Genomic DNA, 16,996 nt, shown 5'->3' on the forward strand with positions numbered 1-16,996 from the left:
AATACTGTTGTGAAATGTATCCACAAGCGTCCAGCAAACGCTGTAGGGTGCTCTGTTTTCTTTTGCCTACACTTGTTTAGGCCTTCTACGGGGTCTCCTCTGTTATAGCCGATCGCATCCAGGATCGCTGTGTGCATTTCTTGGAGTGTGCCTCCTCCTACATTCTGTGGGTCAGGAAGGGCTGCCATGACTGAAGGGTCGAGGCTTAAAACTGTGAGCTTCACTTGCTCCTTTTCTTCCAGGCCGTACATGGTAGCCTGCTGCTTAACTCTAGCGAAAAACTGGTGGGGGTCTGATGTGGGAAGGAATGGTGTAATTTTTCCACACGCATCCCATAATTGGGTCATGGTTAACGGGGTTGTATATAGGAAATCTGTGTTTCCTTCTGCTACGGCCCTTCGATGTGTGGTTACAGGATTCATGGGGGTGTGTTCTGCCTGTTCAGTCGGGGGTTGGGGTGCTTTCCTTTTCTAGGGTTTTTCTTGCGTACATGTCCCATGTCCGTATCTGTGGGCAGTTTCATTCAACTCCTGCCACTCGGGGCCGTTCTCCTGGTCTAACTGGGGTCCAAACGTACTTTGAAACCCATTCTGGACAGAAAGCAGAGATTGCAATTCTGCAATTTGCTTCCGGCACGTTGCGTGATCTACGGAGCTCTGCCTTTTTTCTGTCTTGGAAGTGTGGAGGGCTCGTAGGGCTGCTTTTAAATCATTGCACTGTTTCTGCAATTGTTCTACCTGTTGCTCAGTTTCTTGTCTTACCAAGACCGTGCGTTGCGTGTCCTGGTAGGCCTTATCGTACTGGGTCTAAAAACTACTCAAATGGCCGAGACAAGACTGGTGTGCCCACTTGGCATCATCCACCTCTTTGTCCCTCACTGCTAATTGTTCTCTTACCTCCTTATTCTCTTTATCAAATTCGCTCACATCTCCCTCACTATTTCTGTCTCTCTCCTCAATCTCTCTACGGAGCGTCCTAACGACCTCCTCTGTGCCTCGCAATTGTGCCAAGCAGGACACGATTGCCATCGGCTTGCGAGCTTTCCCCAAGCTTTTCTTATGAATCTCTGACAGGTTCTCCCACCAAGTATGTCCTATACTCCCGGGACCTGTTTCGTCATTGGCGCAGAATTCACTCCAAAGGGGCCATCCTTTCCCTTTGAGATATTTTCTGATCTCTCCTTCCCATACGGGACACTGTCCTACTCTACTGGTCGCTGCAACCTCGAATTCTTGGGGGTTCATAAGGCGTTCCAATGCCTTCATTGCCATTTCTCTCTCTATCTCTGGCTTCTCTAATGAATTTGGAACAGGGGGTGATAAAGTGGTGATGTAAACACGGGTACGGCTTATGCTAATTTCCAGCCTACAAAACTCCCGACAGTTTTGTATCTCTCAGGTTTACCTTATATCCCGGTTCGTACACATGCATTAACACACTTCCGAATCTCGGAGGTTTGATCAGTATCATTCTCACACTTGTGGTTTTTCTGTTTCCAATTGGATTCCAATTCAAATTTGGGTTCTCTCGGAGTGACTAGGCCACTTCTAGGTCGAATCCCGTCAGAGGTCGCCAGTAAATATTGCTATATTTATTTGGTTATGAATATGGCGGTCAATATGATCGCCTTCCTTAATTCTAATTACGTTTGCTCTAGAGTCGCCAGGTATCTTTCGATACCACCAAAAGGTTCAAACCGAATACTGATCAAAGACTTAATACACCAGTTAGTTAGTTCAAAGTCAATGCTTCTTTATTTACACACACAGTTAAATATACTCATGCACAAATACTACAGACTAAACTATCACTACTGCTAAAGCCTATACGTAGCTTCGGGCACCCACTCAGTCAGAGGAACAATGGCCGTTGTTCGGTTCTGAGGCTGCTGGGGTCGAACTGGTAAAGGGGAACAGCTAAGGTCATCTGTCTGGTAGCGTGCGTTGGACTGACTTGCTTCTGGTGCAGCTGGTGGACGGGTCTCTCCTTGGTGAGAGCCGGGTCCAACAGAACGATTCTCTCTTGGGGGCTCCTTCTTATACCCAAAGGGGCTTCATGCTCTTTTGGGCGGGCCTTGGACTTGGCCCCAATCAATTGGGCCATTTCTTGATCATTCATATTGATCTCATCTAATAAAGGAGTGGGTGCCCTAATGGCTGGGCGTGTCCTAGGTGGCCGTTGGCCTGCTTTGTTTCGGTCTCCTCTGGCGCCGGGATGTCTGCCTTAGTATCGGTTACTCAAATGTTACTCTTTTGTTCCCGGAGATGGGCCATTAGTATGCTAATGGGCCTACAGTTTTGGTTTTGTCTGGGAGCTGCGGCTCCAATATGCAGACATACCCTGAACCTGCTTGTTTTCTCAGTATTGTCCATTTTCCCTGCAATCTTTGCAAAGTGTCCATTTTGTAATCGGGAAGTGGCCATCCCAGATGGCTACAACTAGCAGGCTATTCCAGACCTGATCATGTGCAATGAGACAGGATTAATCTATAACCTCAAAGTAAAGGAGTGATGAATCCAACAGTAATCGTAACATGATAGAATTTCATGTTCAGTTTGAAGGCGCGATGTGTGGGTCTAAGACAAGTGTTTTAAACCTAAATAGATTAGTTGGGTATGGATGCAGGGTTGGCTAAAGTGAACCATGAAAATAGGTTAAAAGATGGGATCGTAGAGACTTAGTGGCAAATGTTTCAGGAGATATTTAATAACTCTCAGCAATAACTCCTTGAGAAGGATGCATCACTGGTGGCTAAATAAGGAAGTGAACGTTAGCCTAAAGTTGAAAGAAAGACTCTAATTCAGTGAAGATTGATGGTTGGTCTGAAGATTAGACAGATTTTAGCAAAGAAAGATTTAAAAAAGAGTGAGAAAGCTAGCTAGAAATGCAAAAACTGATAGTGTGAATTTCTACAAATATTTCAATTTTTAAAACGTAGCTAAAGTACGTTTTGGTCCTTTGGGGAGTGAGCCTGAGGAATTAACAATGACAAACAGGGAAATGGCAGAAACACTAAAAAAATATTTTGTGCCAGTCTTCACTGGAGAAGATTGAGAGAACTTCCCAAATATACTTGAATATCAAGAGATGAAAGGGAGGGAGGAATTTAAAACAACTGCCATCACCTGGGAAACATACTGGAAAAACTGCAAGACCTAAAGGTTGAGATGTCCCCAACACCTGATGGCCTGTACTCGACTGCGGAGCTGGTAAGAGGCATTGGTTATAATCTTCCAAAATTCCTCAGATTCTGCAATGGTCCCAGCAGATTTGAAAATGACAAATGTAACACCTTTATTCAAGAAAGGAGAGAAACAGAAAGCAGGAAACTATAAGACATATGTCACAGGGAAATTGCTAGAATCCATTATTTAGTCGGTTATCGCAGGAAATTCAGAAAATCATAATGAGATCGGGCAGAGTCAACATGGTGTTATGAAAGGGAAATTGTGTTATTTGAGGAAGTGACAGGCAGGGTGGGTAAAGGGGAACCTTAGATGTGGATTTCCACTGGGGGTACAGATTAAAGGTGTTTGGTAGAAAGATAAGAGAGGGTATGAGAAAAGAACTTTTCACCCAGAGGGTGGTGGATGTTTGGAATTTGTTGCCTGGTTTGGTAAGAGAGGCAGAAACCCTCATCTTATATAAAAGGTACTTGGATTTGCAACAAAAGTGTTGTAACCTGCAAAATTACGACTGGGTGCTGGAAGGTGGGATTAGAATGGATGACTAGTTTATTATATTTCGGCTGGTGCAGAAAGGATGAACTTGAATGTTTTCTTACTGTGCCTAACATTTCTATAGTTCTATTTCAGACCCTGAGAGAACTTGTTAAGATGTTTTATTCTGTTGGGGGAGACTAAAACTAATGCACACATTTTAAAATAAGTGGTCTCCTTTTCAATATGGAAATGAGGAGGATGTTTTTCTTAGTAGTAGGGTAGTCTGTGGAATTTCCCGCCCAGAAAGCAGTGGAAGCATGTTAGTTTTTTTGGGGGGTGTTTAACTTCCAAATCTGTGAGTCTGCACACACAATATTAATTTATTCCTTTGAGAATTTAACCATTCAGGCAATATGAGACGATCTAGCGATGTAACTCAAGAAATATTTATTCAGCACAAAATTTATACTTAGCAAGCTAGGCTTTATTGGCTTGCTGCAGTTCTTGCTTCCAGATTCAGTTTAGAGAACAAGGTGACACAAAGGACGCGATTTAACGGGAACAGTACAAAGTGTCATCTCGGGCGTAACTTCCCGCCTGCCACCCCACTGGCCTCCGGCAACCCCTCACACCTCCCCTCCCAACAAGTCAGTGGCTGGCACCTCGTAACCCCTTTCCATATCTGATCATGGTGATGGTGCATCAACATACCCTGGCACCCACCAGCATAGCCCCTCCATGCCCAGGGACGGTGCCCACACATGCCACCTGACATAGACATCCCTTGATGCATCAAGCATAATAATCTTTATTAGGATCACAAGTAGGCTTACATTAACACCGCAATGAAGTTACTGTGAAAAGCATGCAGCTCACAATGCCCTTTCTCTGTCCCGGCAGGAGAAGTTGGTCCATAACAGGCAGGAAAGGGCCCATATGGGTGGTAGGGTTCCAGACATCAAAGTCCTCACCCCCATTATGAGGAAAAGAGCCCGGAGATCACGGTGTTGAATGAGGAGACAGCAGTCACTGGCAAGGTTGGCCTATGCCACAGCAGTGAGGATCCACTGCCTCTTCACCCTTTCTCAAGTGGGGTTGTCAGAGGAAATGGTCCTTCCCTCTTACTGACCACATGCCCATTCTCTCGCAGGAATGCCACTGGATGAGGCTGGGCTATCCGGGGTTGCCTCCCCTCCCAACTTTCAAGTTAAATATAAAAAACAATGACTTGCATGATCAATAATAACATGGGTGGCACGGTAGCATAGTGGTTAGCACTGTTTCTTCACGGCGCCAAGGTCCCAGGTTCGATTCCCGGCTTGGGTCACTGTCTGTGCGGAGTCTGCATGTTCTCCCCGTGTTTGTGTGGGTTTCCTCCGGGTGCTCCAGTTTCTTCCCACAAGTTGAGAAAGATGTGTTGTTAGGTGAATTGGACATTCTGAATTCTCCCTCGGTAACCAGGCGCCGGAATGTGGCGACTAGGGGATTTTCACAGTAACTTCATTGCAGTGTTAATGTAAGCCTACTTGTGACACGAATAAAGATTATTATTATTATAATCAGCTTTGATGTTGGCTTTGTTAAAACTGTTGCAAATTCTATATGAGTATAGTTGCCTTACCTAAACTTTTATTACATCAAGAGCCACTAATATTTTTGATATTTTCACATTAACTATAAATAAGTTATGAAGCAACCCATTCCACCACTTCATTGACATAAGCTACACAGGTTGAGCATCCCTTATCCAAAATGCTTGGGGCGGATGTGTATCGGACTTTGGAATTTTTTGGATTTTGGAATATAATGGTTGAGGGGGCGAAATATGTTGTGTACTTCCCAAAGATCAGTGAGTAATATAATTTAATGCACTAACATCTGACTATGATCAGGTTTGAATTGCCAAGGCAGCCCCGACTAGGGTTTGTAACCGGCTGCAGCGCGTTGAAACCTGCGCATTACCCGGGGAACCTTATCAGAGCCGTGTGGGATTTCCCACTCGTGACATCACGTCGGCGTTCGAAAAAAGGTGCAGATTTCAGAGCCTTTTGAATTTCGGATAAAGGATGCTCAACCGATGTTTTGATATTGTTACAGTGCTATGATTTTAAAAATTGGATTATCATTAGATAACTTAATTAATCAGAATACTCAAATCCTGACTCCCCAAAACCAGTCCAACATCTACAAGGCACAAGTACCAACTCTCCAACTGGCTGGATGATTGTAGCTCCAACAACACACAATAAGCTTAACATCATACAGAACGAAGCAGCTGCTTGATTGGCACCCTATCCATCACCGACGCACAGTGGCAACGGTGTGTACCACCTACAAGATGCACTACAGTCCCACCAAGGCTCCTTTGGCAGAATCTTCCAAACCTGCAGCCTCTACCATATAGGATGACAAGGGCAGCAGATACATGGGAACCCACCACCTGCAAATTCCCCTCCAAGTCACACACCATCTTGACTTGGAAATGTATTGACTTGGAAATACATTGGAAATGTATCGCCACTCCTTCACTGTCACTGCTTCAGAATCCTGGAAATACTTTCCTAACAGCACTGTGGGTGCAACTACACCACGTGGACATCAGTAGTTCAAGAAGGCAGTTCACTACCACCTTCATAAGGACAAATAGAGATGGGCAATAAATGCTGACCTCTCCTACTGCTATCAAATTAGTTAAACTAAAACCTAATCGTTTCTCTAAATGTTTCAAGGCCCCAATTGCTAAGCAACACCCATGTTCCCCCGCTGACCTACTTATTCTTCATTCTGTAGCCCTCTCTAAGCACAATAGAAACACAGTTGGAACTTAACCAACCCCACACAAACAAACACATTTGTCCAGCATGAATCTAACTATAGGTTTTATCCTTGTAAGCATAGAAATATTAAATTAAACACACTTAAAACTATACCTCTTTTTCTAATGTTTACCAATATAAATCTAATTCCCTTAAAAATACCTTTGTTTTCCTAACGGTACGATCAACTGATTTCATGATCATCTGTCAGTCATTCCTTTTCTCCTCCTGGAAGAGACAAGAAATTCGAGACTTGTAACCAAACCTGAAGCTCTTCGTAAAAATATACTCTCTAACCCCACATGGATGATTAAGGAATTTCCAGGAGATTCCAATTTCATATGTTATTTTATAGAATTATTAACTCTCACCCTCTTAATGAGTAAAAATTCAAGGAATCAAGTCTATCTTTATAATTCAATCCCATCAGGCCAGGAATCGTCTATGCTGCCCTCTATGCTTAATCTGTAAGTACAGCAACTAATTAGGAAAGTTGATTGAATATTATCATTTCTTGCGAGGGGAATTGAACTCAAAAGTTCAGTTGTATAGGGTACTAGTGAGACTACATTTGGAGACTGTGCACATCATTGATCTCCTTATTTAAGGAAGGATGGTAAATGTGTTGGAAGCACTTCAGGTAAGGTTTCGTAGATTAATACCAAGAGTGTGTGGGTTGTTTTCTAAAGCGAGGTTGGATAGGCTTGCATCCACTGGAGTTTAGAAGAGTAAGTGGTGACTTTATTGAAACACATGTGTTTCTGAGGGGTCTTGACAGGGTAGATGTAGAGAGGATGTTTCCACTTTTGAGGAAATGTAGAATTAGGGGTCACTGTTTAAAACAAGGGTTTGCCCATTTAAACCGGAGATTAGGTGAAATTATTTCTCTCACAAAATCATGTCATAGAATCATAGAATTCCTACGGTGCAGAAGGAGGCCATTCGACCCATCACTTTGGAACTCTCTTCCTGACGAAGTGGTGGAAGCAGAGTCTTTGAATATTTTTAATGCAGATGTGGATAGATTCTTGTTAAGCAAGGGGGTGATAGGTTATTGGGGTCAGCAGGATGCAGATTTCAGTTGAAATGAAATGAAATGAAAATCGCTTATTGTCACAAGTAGGCTTCAAATGAAGTTACTGTGAAAAGCTTCCAGTCGCCACATTCCTGCACCTGTTCGGGGAGGCTGGTACGGGAATTGAACCCGTGCTGCTTGGGCTGCTTGGTCTGCTTTAAAAGCCAGCTATTTAGCCCTGTGCTAAACCAGCCCCTAGTTTACTATCAAATCATCCATGAATGGCAGAGCAGGCTCAAAAGGCTCAATGGCCTACTCCTGTTCGTTGTTCATATGCCTTTTTTCCAATATCAAATTGTCCTTCCTAAGGACATAAGGACCAAAAAGAAATATAGTCACATCAAAGTATTGTATAACCGTATAATTATAATCCTGGCTGGGAATGAATTGGCCAAATAATATGGACCTGTTAACATTGGCAGTGGCCTCCGCATGCTGAACTTGATGCTTGAGGAAACAGCCAATGATCACTTCCAATTCTTCCTCCCTTACATTCATTTATAATTAACGCCCATTCACATTAAATTCTTTACCCTTATTTTAGGTATATATGTTTGTAATTTTCCACTTCCCTACATTGACAAATATTTGCCACACTTGCCCCCCCCCCGCAATTTATCCATATCAACTTTCAATCTATTTTCCCCTTTTACTGATTTAGCTACACAATTTGGTGTCATCTACCAATTTAGTTATTATATTGCCTTGCTCTCTTCTTGGTTATAAGGCATATAATGAACAGAAGGGGCCTGAACAATCGAGCATTTCATTTATTAAGTAAGCTCATTCGGAAAGATCCATTGAAAGGCCCCTTTTCGTAATCCTTTTTAAAAATATAATCTTTCTATCTCATTTTCTACACCATGAGGTATTTTATTTTCACTTAATGCCTCATTATCAAAAGCTGCCTGGAAATGCAAGTAGCCAATATTCACTCAGTCTCCCTAATTCTCCATTCCCACCAACTGTTCAAAACATTGGATAGGTTTGATCTCTGCTTTCTAAAGCTGTATATGGAACTACCTTATAACTACCCTATCTGCCGAGTGTTTATTTGTACCATCTGCAATGATACATTCTGTTCACTTCTCCAGCACAGAGGAACCCTATGCAAAAACTGGGTGATTATCGATCAGCAGCCTGCTTAATGCTTTGTTTGATTTTCTCTCCCAGGAATTTACTTTAATGCCTTTTTGAATAATGGGACCAAGTGTACCTCTGACACTAATCCAGCTCTAATCGAGCTATTGCCAATATATACTAACCTATCGCACAAGACTTTTTATGCTGGAGTACTCAAGAAATGGCAATGAGCCTGATCATGTTTCTTTTTCTACCTACCTCCAATGGTTATGGGGCATTAAAGAGGGACAGACGCACTTTAATATTTGGCAAAAATCCTTTGTATGATCAAAAGTACTAATGAATTCATAATTGTATTAAAAATTATTCAGTTATTTCTCTTTGCAGAGCTTGTAAACCCACAAATCTAACCAATGACGACGTAACTACAATTAACAAGACGACAAACGCTATTGCCACCACACTGGCAAAAAATGAAGATAGCTATCGGAGTTATGAGAATACCACTGTGTACCTTCTATCCCTTTTCAACTGTATAACAACAGCAATTGTATTCAGCAAAGGAAAGCCATATCGAAAACCAATCTATACTAACTGTAAGGAAGTTTATTATTTCAATTATTTTCAATTAAATTATTTTCTTTTCTGATTTTCAGCTGAATATAGATGCATGTATGTATTTAATAATTGTTTTGAAGCTATTCTTTAGAAGCTAGCATGAAGATATGGATTTTCAGAAATCCAGAATGCAGTATTTGATGTGCCAATTTATTACATTTTATGTCCTATCTAAGTGCACTAAATGCCTCTGAAAATATTAATTACACCTCTCCTGGATCATCAACTTACAGTGGGAACTCTCAGGTTTGATTCCAACTCTTTCTGCTCAGTTAGCCAATCTCATCTGAGGAAATAATAAGATGCTACAATTAGTTGTCCTACCATTTGACTAGGGAGAGTAGAATTTGCAAATATTCCTATAATAACTCAGAGCAACGGTGGATTTATTTACATATTTACAATCGTCTGCATAATGCAGCATCTCACTCCCAGTACAATCCTAGCTGGGAGGACTAGGCCCTGAGTTGCGCCTGCTTTTATACCTTGCTCATAACGAGACCCAGGCGGGTGGCCTCCACCACCTACCTGAGGAGCTCGTACTCCACGAGTCCCACGGGGAAATCAATGACAATTCCCATTATTCAGCAACCTCCGCTCGAAGTGCGTGTGGGTGTGGGTGTGTGTGGTGACAGGACGGATTGACCTAATTGATTGGTAGAATACCTACAATGAAAATCCACCATAATAACGGCACTGCCATTAGAGGGAATGATCAGCATCCGCCTTTCGTTTTCTTGATCCTTATCTGTCCTGGCAAACTGAGGTATTGTCTCGTAGGGTGGAGAGGCAAGTAGTTCATTTTTCTTACTATCATCTTATTCTATACAACCTCTCCTTTGCCAATCACCAAGTAATGACTATACTTCTCACCATCATCCTCTAGTTTCAGATTCAGTTCCTTACCTCAATTAATAATTTGTTATCAGTTTGTTTTGCCAGCTATGTTTCTTTTGAAAACACGCCGTGCACAGGCTTCTGATATGTTATCCCAATTTGCGACCTTCGAGTCCAAACTTGCTGGCACAAGAAATTATTCCTGCAAATAGGGGCTAACAGCGATAAGGAGCCGAGCTTAAAATGTTGTCTAAACTGCCTCTAAATCCACAGAATAGCCACTACTACCAGACCGGAGGTAAATTGTGCAGGGAACAGTTACCAAGGCCTCCAAGCTAGGACCACGACAAGAGCTCACCTCCATCTGCCTCCATATGGAATTCGGATCCTTGAGTCACCCCAGTACCGTTTCAATATTAGATGCCCAGTAATAAAATAACAAATTAGGTAACCCTAAGCCATCCGACTGTCTCTCTCTCTCTCTCTCTCTCTCTGAAGAAACGCTCTATGAAACCTTGGGGTCTTGCCCACCCAAATGAAGGAAGGTGTCACTTTGTTGACTCGAGCAAAGAAAGATTTGGGGAGAAAAATGGGGATACACTGAAAAAAAAAACCTCAGGAGGACAATCATTTTAACAGTCTGACTCTTGCCCACCAAGGACTGGGTAAGTTATCCCATTTCCGAAAGCCAGATTTAAACTCATTCACCAGACCCGCATCATTTAATTTCTGAAGTGAGGCCCACTCGTGGGCCACCTTGATTCTCAGCTAACGAAAGCTAGATCTGGCAAGATGAAAAGGCAACGTCCCCAGATCAGCTCCCCTCCTTGGGAGATTCACCAGAAAATATTTGTTCTTGTCCAAATTCAACTTGTACCCCAAGAAGGAGCAAAAACTCCTTAGTAGCCTCATTATCTTATTCGTGTTGGAGGCTGGGTCCGAGATATAAAGAAGCAGATGATCTGAATACCCTGTGATCCCTCCCTCCCCACCTTATCCCTTTTCACTCAGTAGAAGATCTTAAAACTATGGCCAGTAGCTTGATTGCCAAAGCAAACAAAAGCAGAGATGGATATCCCTGCCACCGACCCCTATTCAACTGAAAGTAACCTGAACTCAATGCATTTGTGCGACACTTACACTGGATTCCTCTACAGAAGACAAATCCATGATTATAAACTTTGGCACAAAATTAAACCTCCCAAGAATCTCAAATAGATAAAACCACCCAACCATAACAAATGCTTTTTCAACATCCACTGAGGCAATCGCCTCCGATTTGGGCACTGGAGAGGGGGATAGAACAACATTTAATAATCAGTGCATATTGACCGACAGCTGTTGACCCTTGACAAAACCTGTATGTTCTTTCGAGATCATCCTGGAAGGCAGGGCTCCAACTGCATTGCCTACGCTTTAGCCAGCAATTTAGCATCCGCATGCAACAAGATAGGCTGAGAAGACCACATTCTGTAGAGCCCTTGGGCTGCGTTCTCCGCCGCGCCACGTTTCAGCCCCGACCCGCCATCGGGATTCTCCGTTACACTGGCTGGTCAATGAGCTTTCCCATTGTAGGGCAGCCCCATGGCGTCGGGAAACCCCCGCGGCCGGCAAAACGGGGAATTCTGCCGGCGGAGATCCTGCCCCTTATCCTTCTTCAAAATCAGGGAAATCTAGCCCTGCACCAGTGTAATTGGCAATACTACCTGGGACAAGGAATTATTAAACAGGTTCAAAATCAATGGGAACAACTGCCCCACAAATTTCTGATAGAACTTGATGGAGAATCCATCTGGGACCGGAGCTTTACCCGAGTGCGTTAAGCCAATACATTTCATAATCTCCTTGGGACCCAACAGGATTCCAACTCCTCATTTCTCTCCCTCTCTACCACCGGGAAGGACAAGGCCTCCAGAAACTGCATCATGGGCGAACTCTCCTCCAGGTGTCCCGATCTATAAAGGATTTGATAAAAGGCTTCAAATGCAGCATTAACCTTCGATGGGGCGGAAACCAACCTGCAACCTGGGTCTCTTACCTGCACAATCTCCCAGGAGACCCAGCTGGTGTTCTCAAAGTCAACTGGCTTTCTTCCCATGTTCATTGAATCTGCCCCTCGAGCATTGCAGCTGGCTCACGGTTGAGAGTAACTCAAATTGCATCTGCAACTTTTTCCTAGTTGCCAGCAACTCCTGTGTAGGGACAAGCGAGAACTGGTGGTCCATCTCAAGGATGGAATCCACCAGCCTATGCTGCTCCACTCTTCCAATCCTTTCCTTGTGTGTCTTGGAGGAAATGATCTCCCCCCTAATGACTGCTTTAAGGGCCTCCCACAGCGTAGAAGGTGAGATAGACTCACTCTTATAAAACGTAATGTACTCCCCAATGGCAGACGACATGCGCTCACAGAATCCTTTGTCAGCCAACAACTCCGTGTTCAATCTCCACTGCGAGCATTGAAAGGGACCCGGCTCTAACGCCAGATCCACGATATGCGAGGCGTGATCTGAGATAACAATTGCCGAGTGGGTAGGTCTCACCCTAGGAACGTGAGACGTTCCCACCACAAAAAAGTAAATCCGAGATCAAACCTGATGGACATGGGAGAAAAAAGAAAAATCCTTCGAATGCAAAATCTGCCACGGGTCTGCCCCCCCATTGGCTCCAAAATAATGCTTTGCCACCCCGATGGAATCAGAGACTTAGGTCTAGATCGGTCAAATTGAGCGTATAGAACTCAATTTAAGTCCTCCCCCCCTCACCCTGCCCCCTCAACCCCCCCCCCCCCCCCCCCCCCCCCCCCCCCGGCAAATTAGCTGGTGTGAGTCCACGTCAGGAACAGAAGATAATAGCCTGTTAATCAAAGCTGTATCATCCCAATTTGGAGAATACACATTAACTAGAACCACCAAAATGCACACCACTGATATCTCCCGTTCGGGTATGCCAGGATCTTAACAGCCGAAAAATGAATCCTTTTATTAATCAACACTGCAACCCCCCCCCCTACGATCAAAACCTGAGTGAAACTACGATCAGAACCTGAGTGAAACGCCTGTCCCACCCATCCCTTCCATAACCTTTGATGCGCAATCAATTACTCTCAAGACAAGGTGTGTCATAACTAATAGGCTTTAATCTGCTAGAACTCTTCCCCAGCAGCTTCCATACAGAAAGTGAAGGCTGCTGGGATGGCATTGGTTCTTATACTCCGCCTCTCAGGGCGGAGCTATGTACATCAGCCAATGGTAGACTCCTGGGTCTAACCAATGGTCATCCGCCTCTCAGGTACCGCAATACCTGGTATTACCACATTCACCCCGTTAAAAAAGAGCCCGGCGGGATGATGGCCAGCGTTAATAGTAGCCTTTCGCATGGTATGACCAGGTATGGAGGTACCGTGATGTCGAGGGTAATAACAAAGTGTTCATGGTGCAGCAATCAGTCGATCGGGTGGCCTGGTTGTCCTTCTGGAGCGTCTGGGCTTGGGCGGTGATTCTGATGGGGGTCCTGGCGGTTGTGACTCCGGGAACATGATGTCATCCTCCCAGGCAGCTTCGTCATCCCTAGGCAGCGCTATTGGGGCAAAAGGTGGACAGGGGGGGAAGGTGCCTGTATTACCCTCGACATCACGGTACTTCCATACCTGGTCATACCATGCATTGGTGTGTGTTCGGGCCTAGGCAGGGGCGGCGGGAGTACTGACCCTCCAGTTAGGTGCTGTGGGGAGGGTGGGGGTGGGGGCAATGGTGCGTGTGCGCGTGGGGCTCCGGCGGGCGCCAGGTCCCGAAGGGAGACCGTGTCTTGGCGGCTGTCAGGGAACGCTACGTAGGTGTACTGGGGGTTGGCGTGCAGCAGGCGGACCCTCTCGACCAACGGGTCCGACTTGTGCGCCCTCACATGTTTCCGAAGCAGAATGGGTCCGGGTGTCGCTAGCCAGGTTGGGAGCGAGGTCCCGGAGGAGGACTTCCTGGGGAAAACAAGGAGACGTTCGTGAGGTGTCTGTTTCGTGGTTGTACAGAGCAGTGACCGGATGGAGTGGAGGGCCATCGGGAGGACTTCCTGCCAGCGGGAGACTAGGAGATTCCTGGACCGAAGGGCCAGCAGGACGGTCTTCCAGACCGTTCCGTTCTCCCTCTCTACCTGCCCGTTTCCCCGGGGGTTGTAACTTGTCGTCCTGCTCAAGGCAATGCCCTTGCTGAGCAGGAATTGACGCAGTTCGTCACTCATAAAGGAGGACCCCCTATCACTGTGAATGTATGCGGGGAAACCGAACAGTGTCAAGATACCCTGGAGGGCCCTGGTGACGGTGGTTGTGGTCATGTCTGGGCAGGGGATGGCGAATGGGAACCGGGAGTACTCGTCAATCACGTTAAGGAAGTACGTGTTGCGGTCGGTGGAGGGGAGGGGGCCTTTGAAACCCATGCTGAGGTGTTCAAAGGGACAGGAAGACTTTATCAGGTGCGCCCTCTCTGGCCGGTAGAAGTGCGGCTTGCACTCCGCGCAGATTTGGCAGTCCCTGGTGAAGGTCCTGACCTCCTCGATGGAGTAGGGCAGGTTGCGGGTCTTGATAAAATGAAAAAAACGAGTGACCCCCGGGTGGCAGAGGTCCTCGTGGAGGGATCGGAGGCGGTCCACTTGTGCGGTGGCACAAGTGCCGCAGGACAGGGCATCAGGAGGCTCGTTCAGCTTCCCCGGGCGATACAAGATCTCGTAATTGTAGATAGAGAGTTCTATCCTCCACCGCAAGATTTTGTCGTTCTTAATCTTGCCCCGCTGCGCATTATCGAACATGAAGGCAACCGACCGTTGGTCCGTGAGGAGAGTGAATCTCCTGCCGGCCAGGTAATGCCTCCAGTGTCGCACAGCTTCTACTATGGCCTGGGCCTCCTTTTCGACCGAAGAGTGGCGAATTTCGGAAGCATGGGGAGTGCGGGAGAAGAAAGCCACAGGCCTGCCCGCTTGGTTGAGGGTGGCTGCCAGAGCTACGTCGGACGCATCGCTCTCGACCTGGAAGGGGAGGGACTCGTCGATGGCGCGCATCGTGGCTTTTGCAATGTCTGCTTTGATGCGGCTGAAGGCCTGGCGGGCCTCCGTCGACAGGGGGAAGGTTGTGGACTGGATCAGGGGTCGGGCTTTGTCTGCGTAATTGGGGACCCACTGTGCATAATAGCTGAAGAACCCGAGGCAGTACTTTAGGGCCTTGGGGCAGTGAGGGAGGGGGAACTCCATGAGTGGGCGCATGCGCTCAGGGTCGGGGCCTCTGACTCCACTTCGCACTACATAGCCTAGAATGGCTAGACGGTCGGTGCTAAACACGCATTTATCCTTATTGTATGTCAGATTGAGGATTTTCGCGGTCTGGAGAAATTTTAGGAGGTTGGTGTTGTGGTCCTGCTGGTCATGGCCGCAGATGGTGACGTTATCCAGATATGGGAACGTTGCGCGTAAGCCGGACCGGTCAACCATTCGGTCCATCTCTCACTGGAAGACCGAGAGCCCGTTCGTGACACCGAAGGGAACCCTTAAAAAGTGATAGAGCCGCCCGTCTGCTTCGAAGGCAGTGTACTAGCGGTCATCATTACGGAGGGGTAGCTGGTGGTGGGCAGACTTGAGATCCACCGTGGAGAAAACCTTGTATTGCGCAATCCTGTTCACCAGGTCGGCTTTACTGGGGAGAGGGTACACATCCAGCTGCGTAAACCTGTTGATGATCTGGCTGTAGTCAATGACCATCCTATGTTTCTCCCCGGTCTTTACCACCACTACTTGAGCTCTCCAGGGACTGTTGCTCGCTTCGATGACCCCTTCCCTCAGCAGCCTCTGGACCTCTGACCTGATAAAGGTCCGGTCCTGGGCACTGTACCGTGTGCTCCTGGTGGCGATGGGTTTGCAATCCGGGGTGAGGTTCGCAAACAGGGAAGGCGGGTCAACCTTCAGGGTCGTGAGGCCGCACACAGTAAGGGGGGGGTATAGGGCCGTCGAATTTAAAGGTCAGGCTTTGCAGATGGCACTGGAAATCCAGCCCAAGGAGAGTGGCTGCGCAGAGGTGCGGCAGGACGTACAGGTGCAAATTGTGGAATTCCCTGCCTTGGACAGTGAGGCCGCTAGGCAGAACCCCTTTATCTCCACCGCATGTGACCCGGAGGGAGATCCTTTGATTTACGGGATGGGTGACAAGAGAACAGCGCCTTACCATGTCAGGGTGAACAAAGCTTTCCGTGCTCCCAGAGTCGATCAGGCACAACGTCTCGTGGCCGTTGATGGAGATCATCGTTGTAGCTTTCGCCAGCGTCCGAGGCCGACTCTGGCCCAGAGTCACCGAGGCCAGCTGCAGTAATGGAGAGTTCTGGTCGGGCAGCATGTCGTCGGCTGTGCTGGGGGCCTGGGGCCCCATCCAAGATGGCGTCACCCATGGTGTCCGGGGATGAAGAAGATGACGGCGGCGAGGGAAAATGGCGGCGCCCACCTGTCTAGCGTGGTGTCCGGGGGGCAAAATGGCCACGCCCGCGGGTCGCACGTGGCCTTTGGATAGGGGGGTGGCGGTGAGCGCTGGGCGGTCGAGGCCTGAAAGGGGGGTTGCCGATAGTTGCTGGAGACTGCGGCCATGGCGCGCGCGGGCCTGGCAGACCCCCACATATGAAATGAAAATGAAATGAGAATCGCTTATTGTCACAAGTAGGCTTCAAATGAAGTTACTGTGAAAAGCCCCTAGTCGCCACATTCCGGCGCCTGTTCGGGGAGGCTGTTACGGGAATTGAACCGTGCTGCTGGCCTGCCTTGGTCTGCTTTCAAAGCCAGCGATTTAGCCTTGTGCTAAACAGCCATAGTGGCCCTTCTTGCCGCACCCTTTGCAGGTGGCGGTGCGGGGTTAATTGCCAGCCCGCAGAAGAAACACGGTGTCC

The 16,996-nt window shown here is 46.7% G+C and overlaps 1 protein-coding gene across 1 annotated transcript in view; it reads left to right on the top strand.

Annotated features, from left to right (window-relative positions):
• Positions 1 to 16,996, top strand: part of LOC140389788 (probable cation-transporting ATPase 13A4) — a 220,058-nt gene that overhangs the window by 171,983 nt on the left and 31,079 nt on the right. The window contains exon 27 of the mRNA XM_072474309.1: positions 9,024 to 9,232. Within this exon, the coding sequence (XP_072330410.1) occupies positions 9,024 to 9,232 (209 nt within the window). The remainder of the gene's footprint in view (positions 1 to 9,023; positions 9,233 to 16,996) is intronic.

This window comes from Scyliorhinus torazame, chromosome 14, assembly GCF_047496885.1.
Source record: "Scyliorhinus torazame isolate Kashiwa2021f chromosome 14, sScyTor2.1, whole genome shotgun sequence".
Taxonomy (NCBI): Eukaryota; Metazoa; Chordata; class Chondrichthyes; order Carcharhiniformes; family Scyliorhinidae; genus Scyliorhinus; species Scyliorhinus torazame.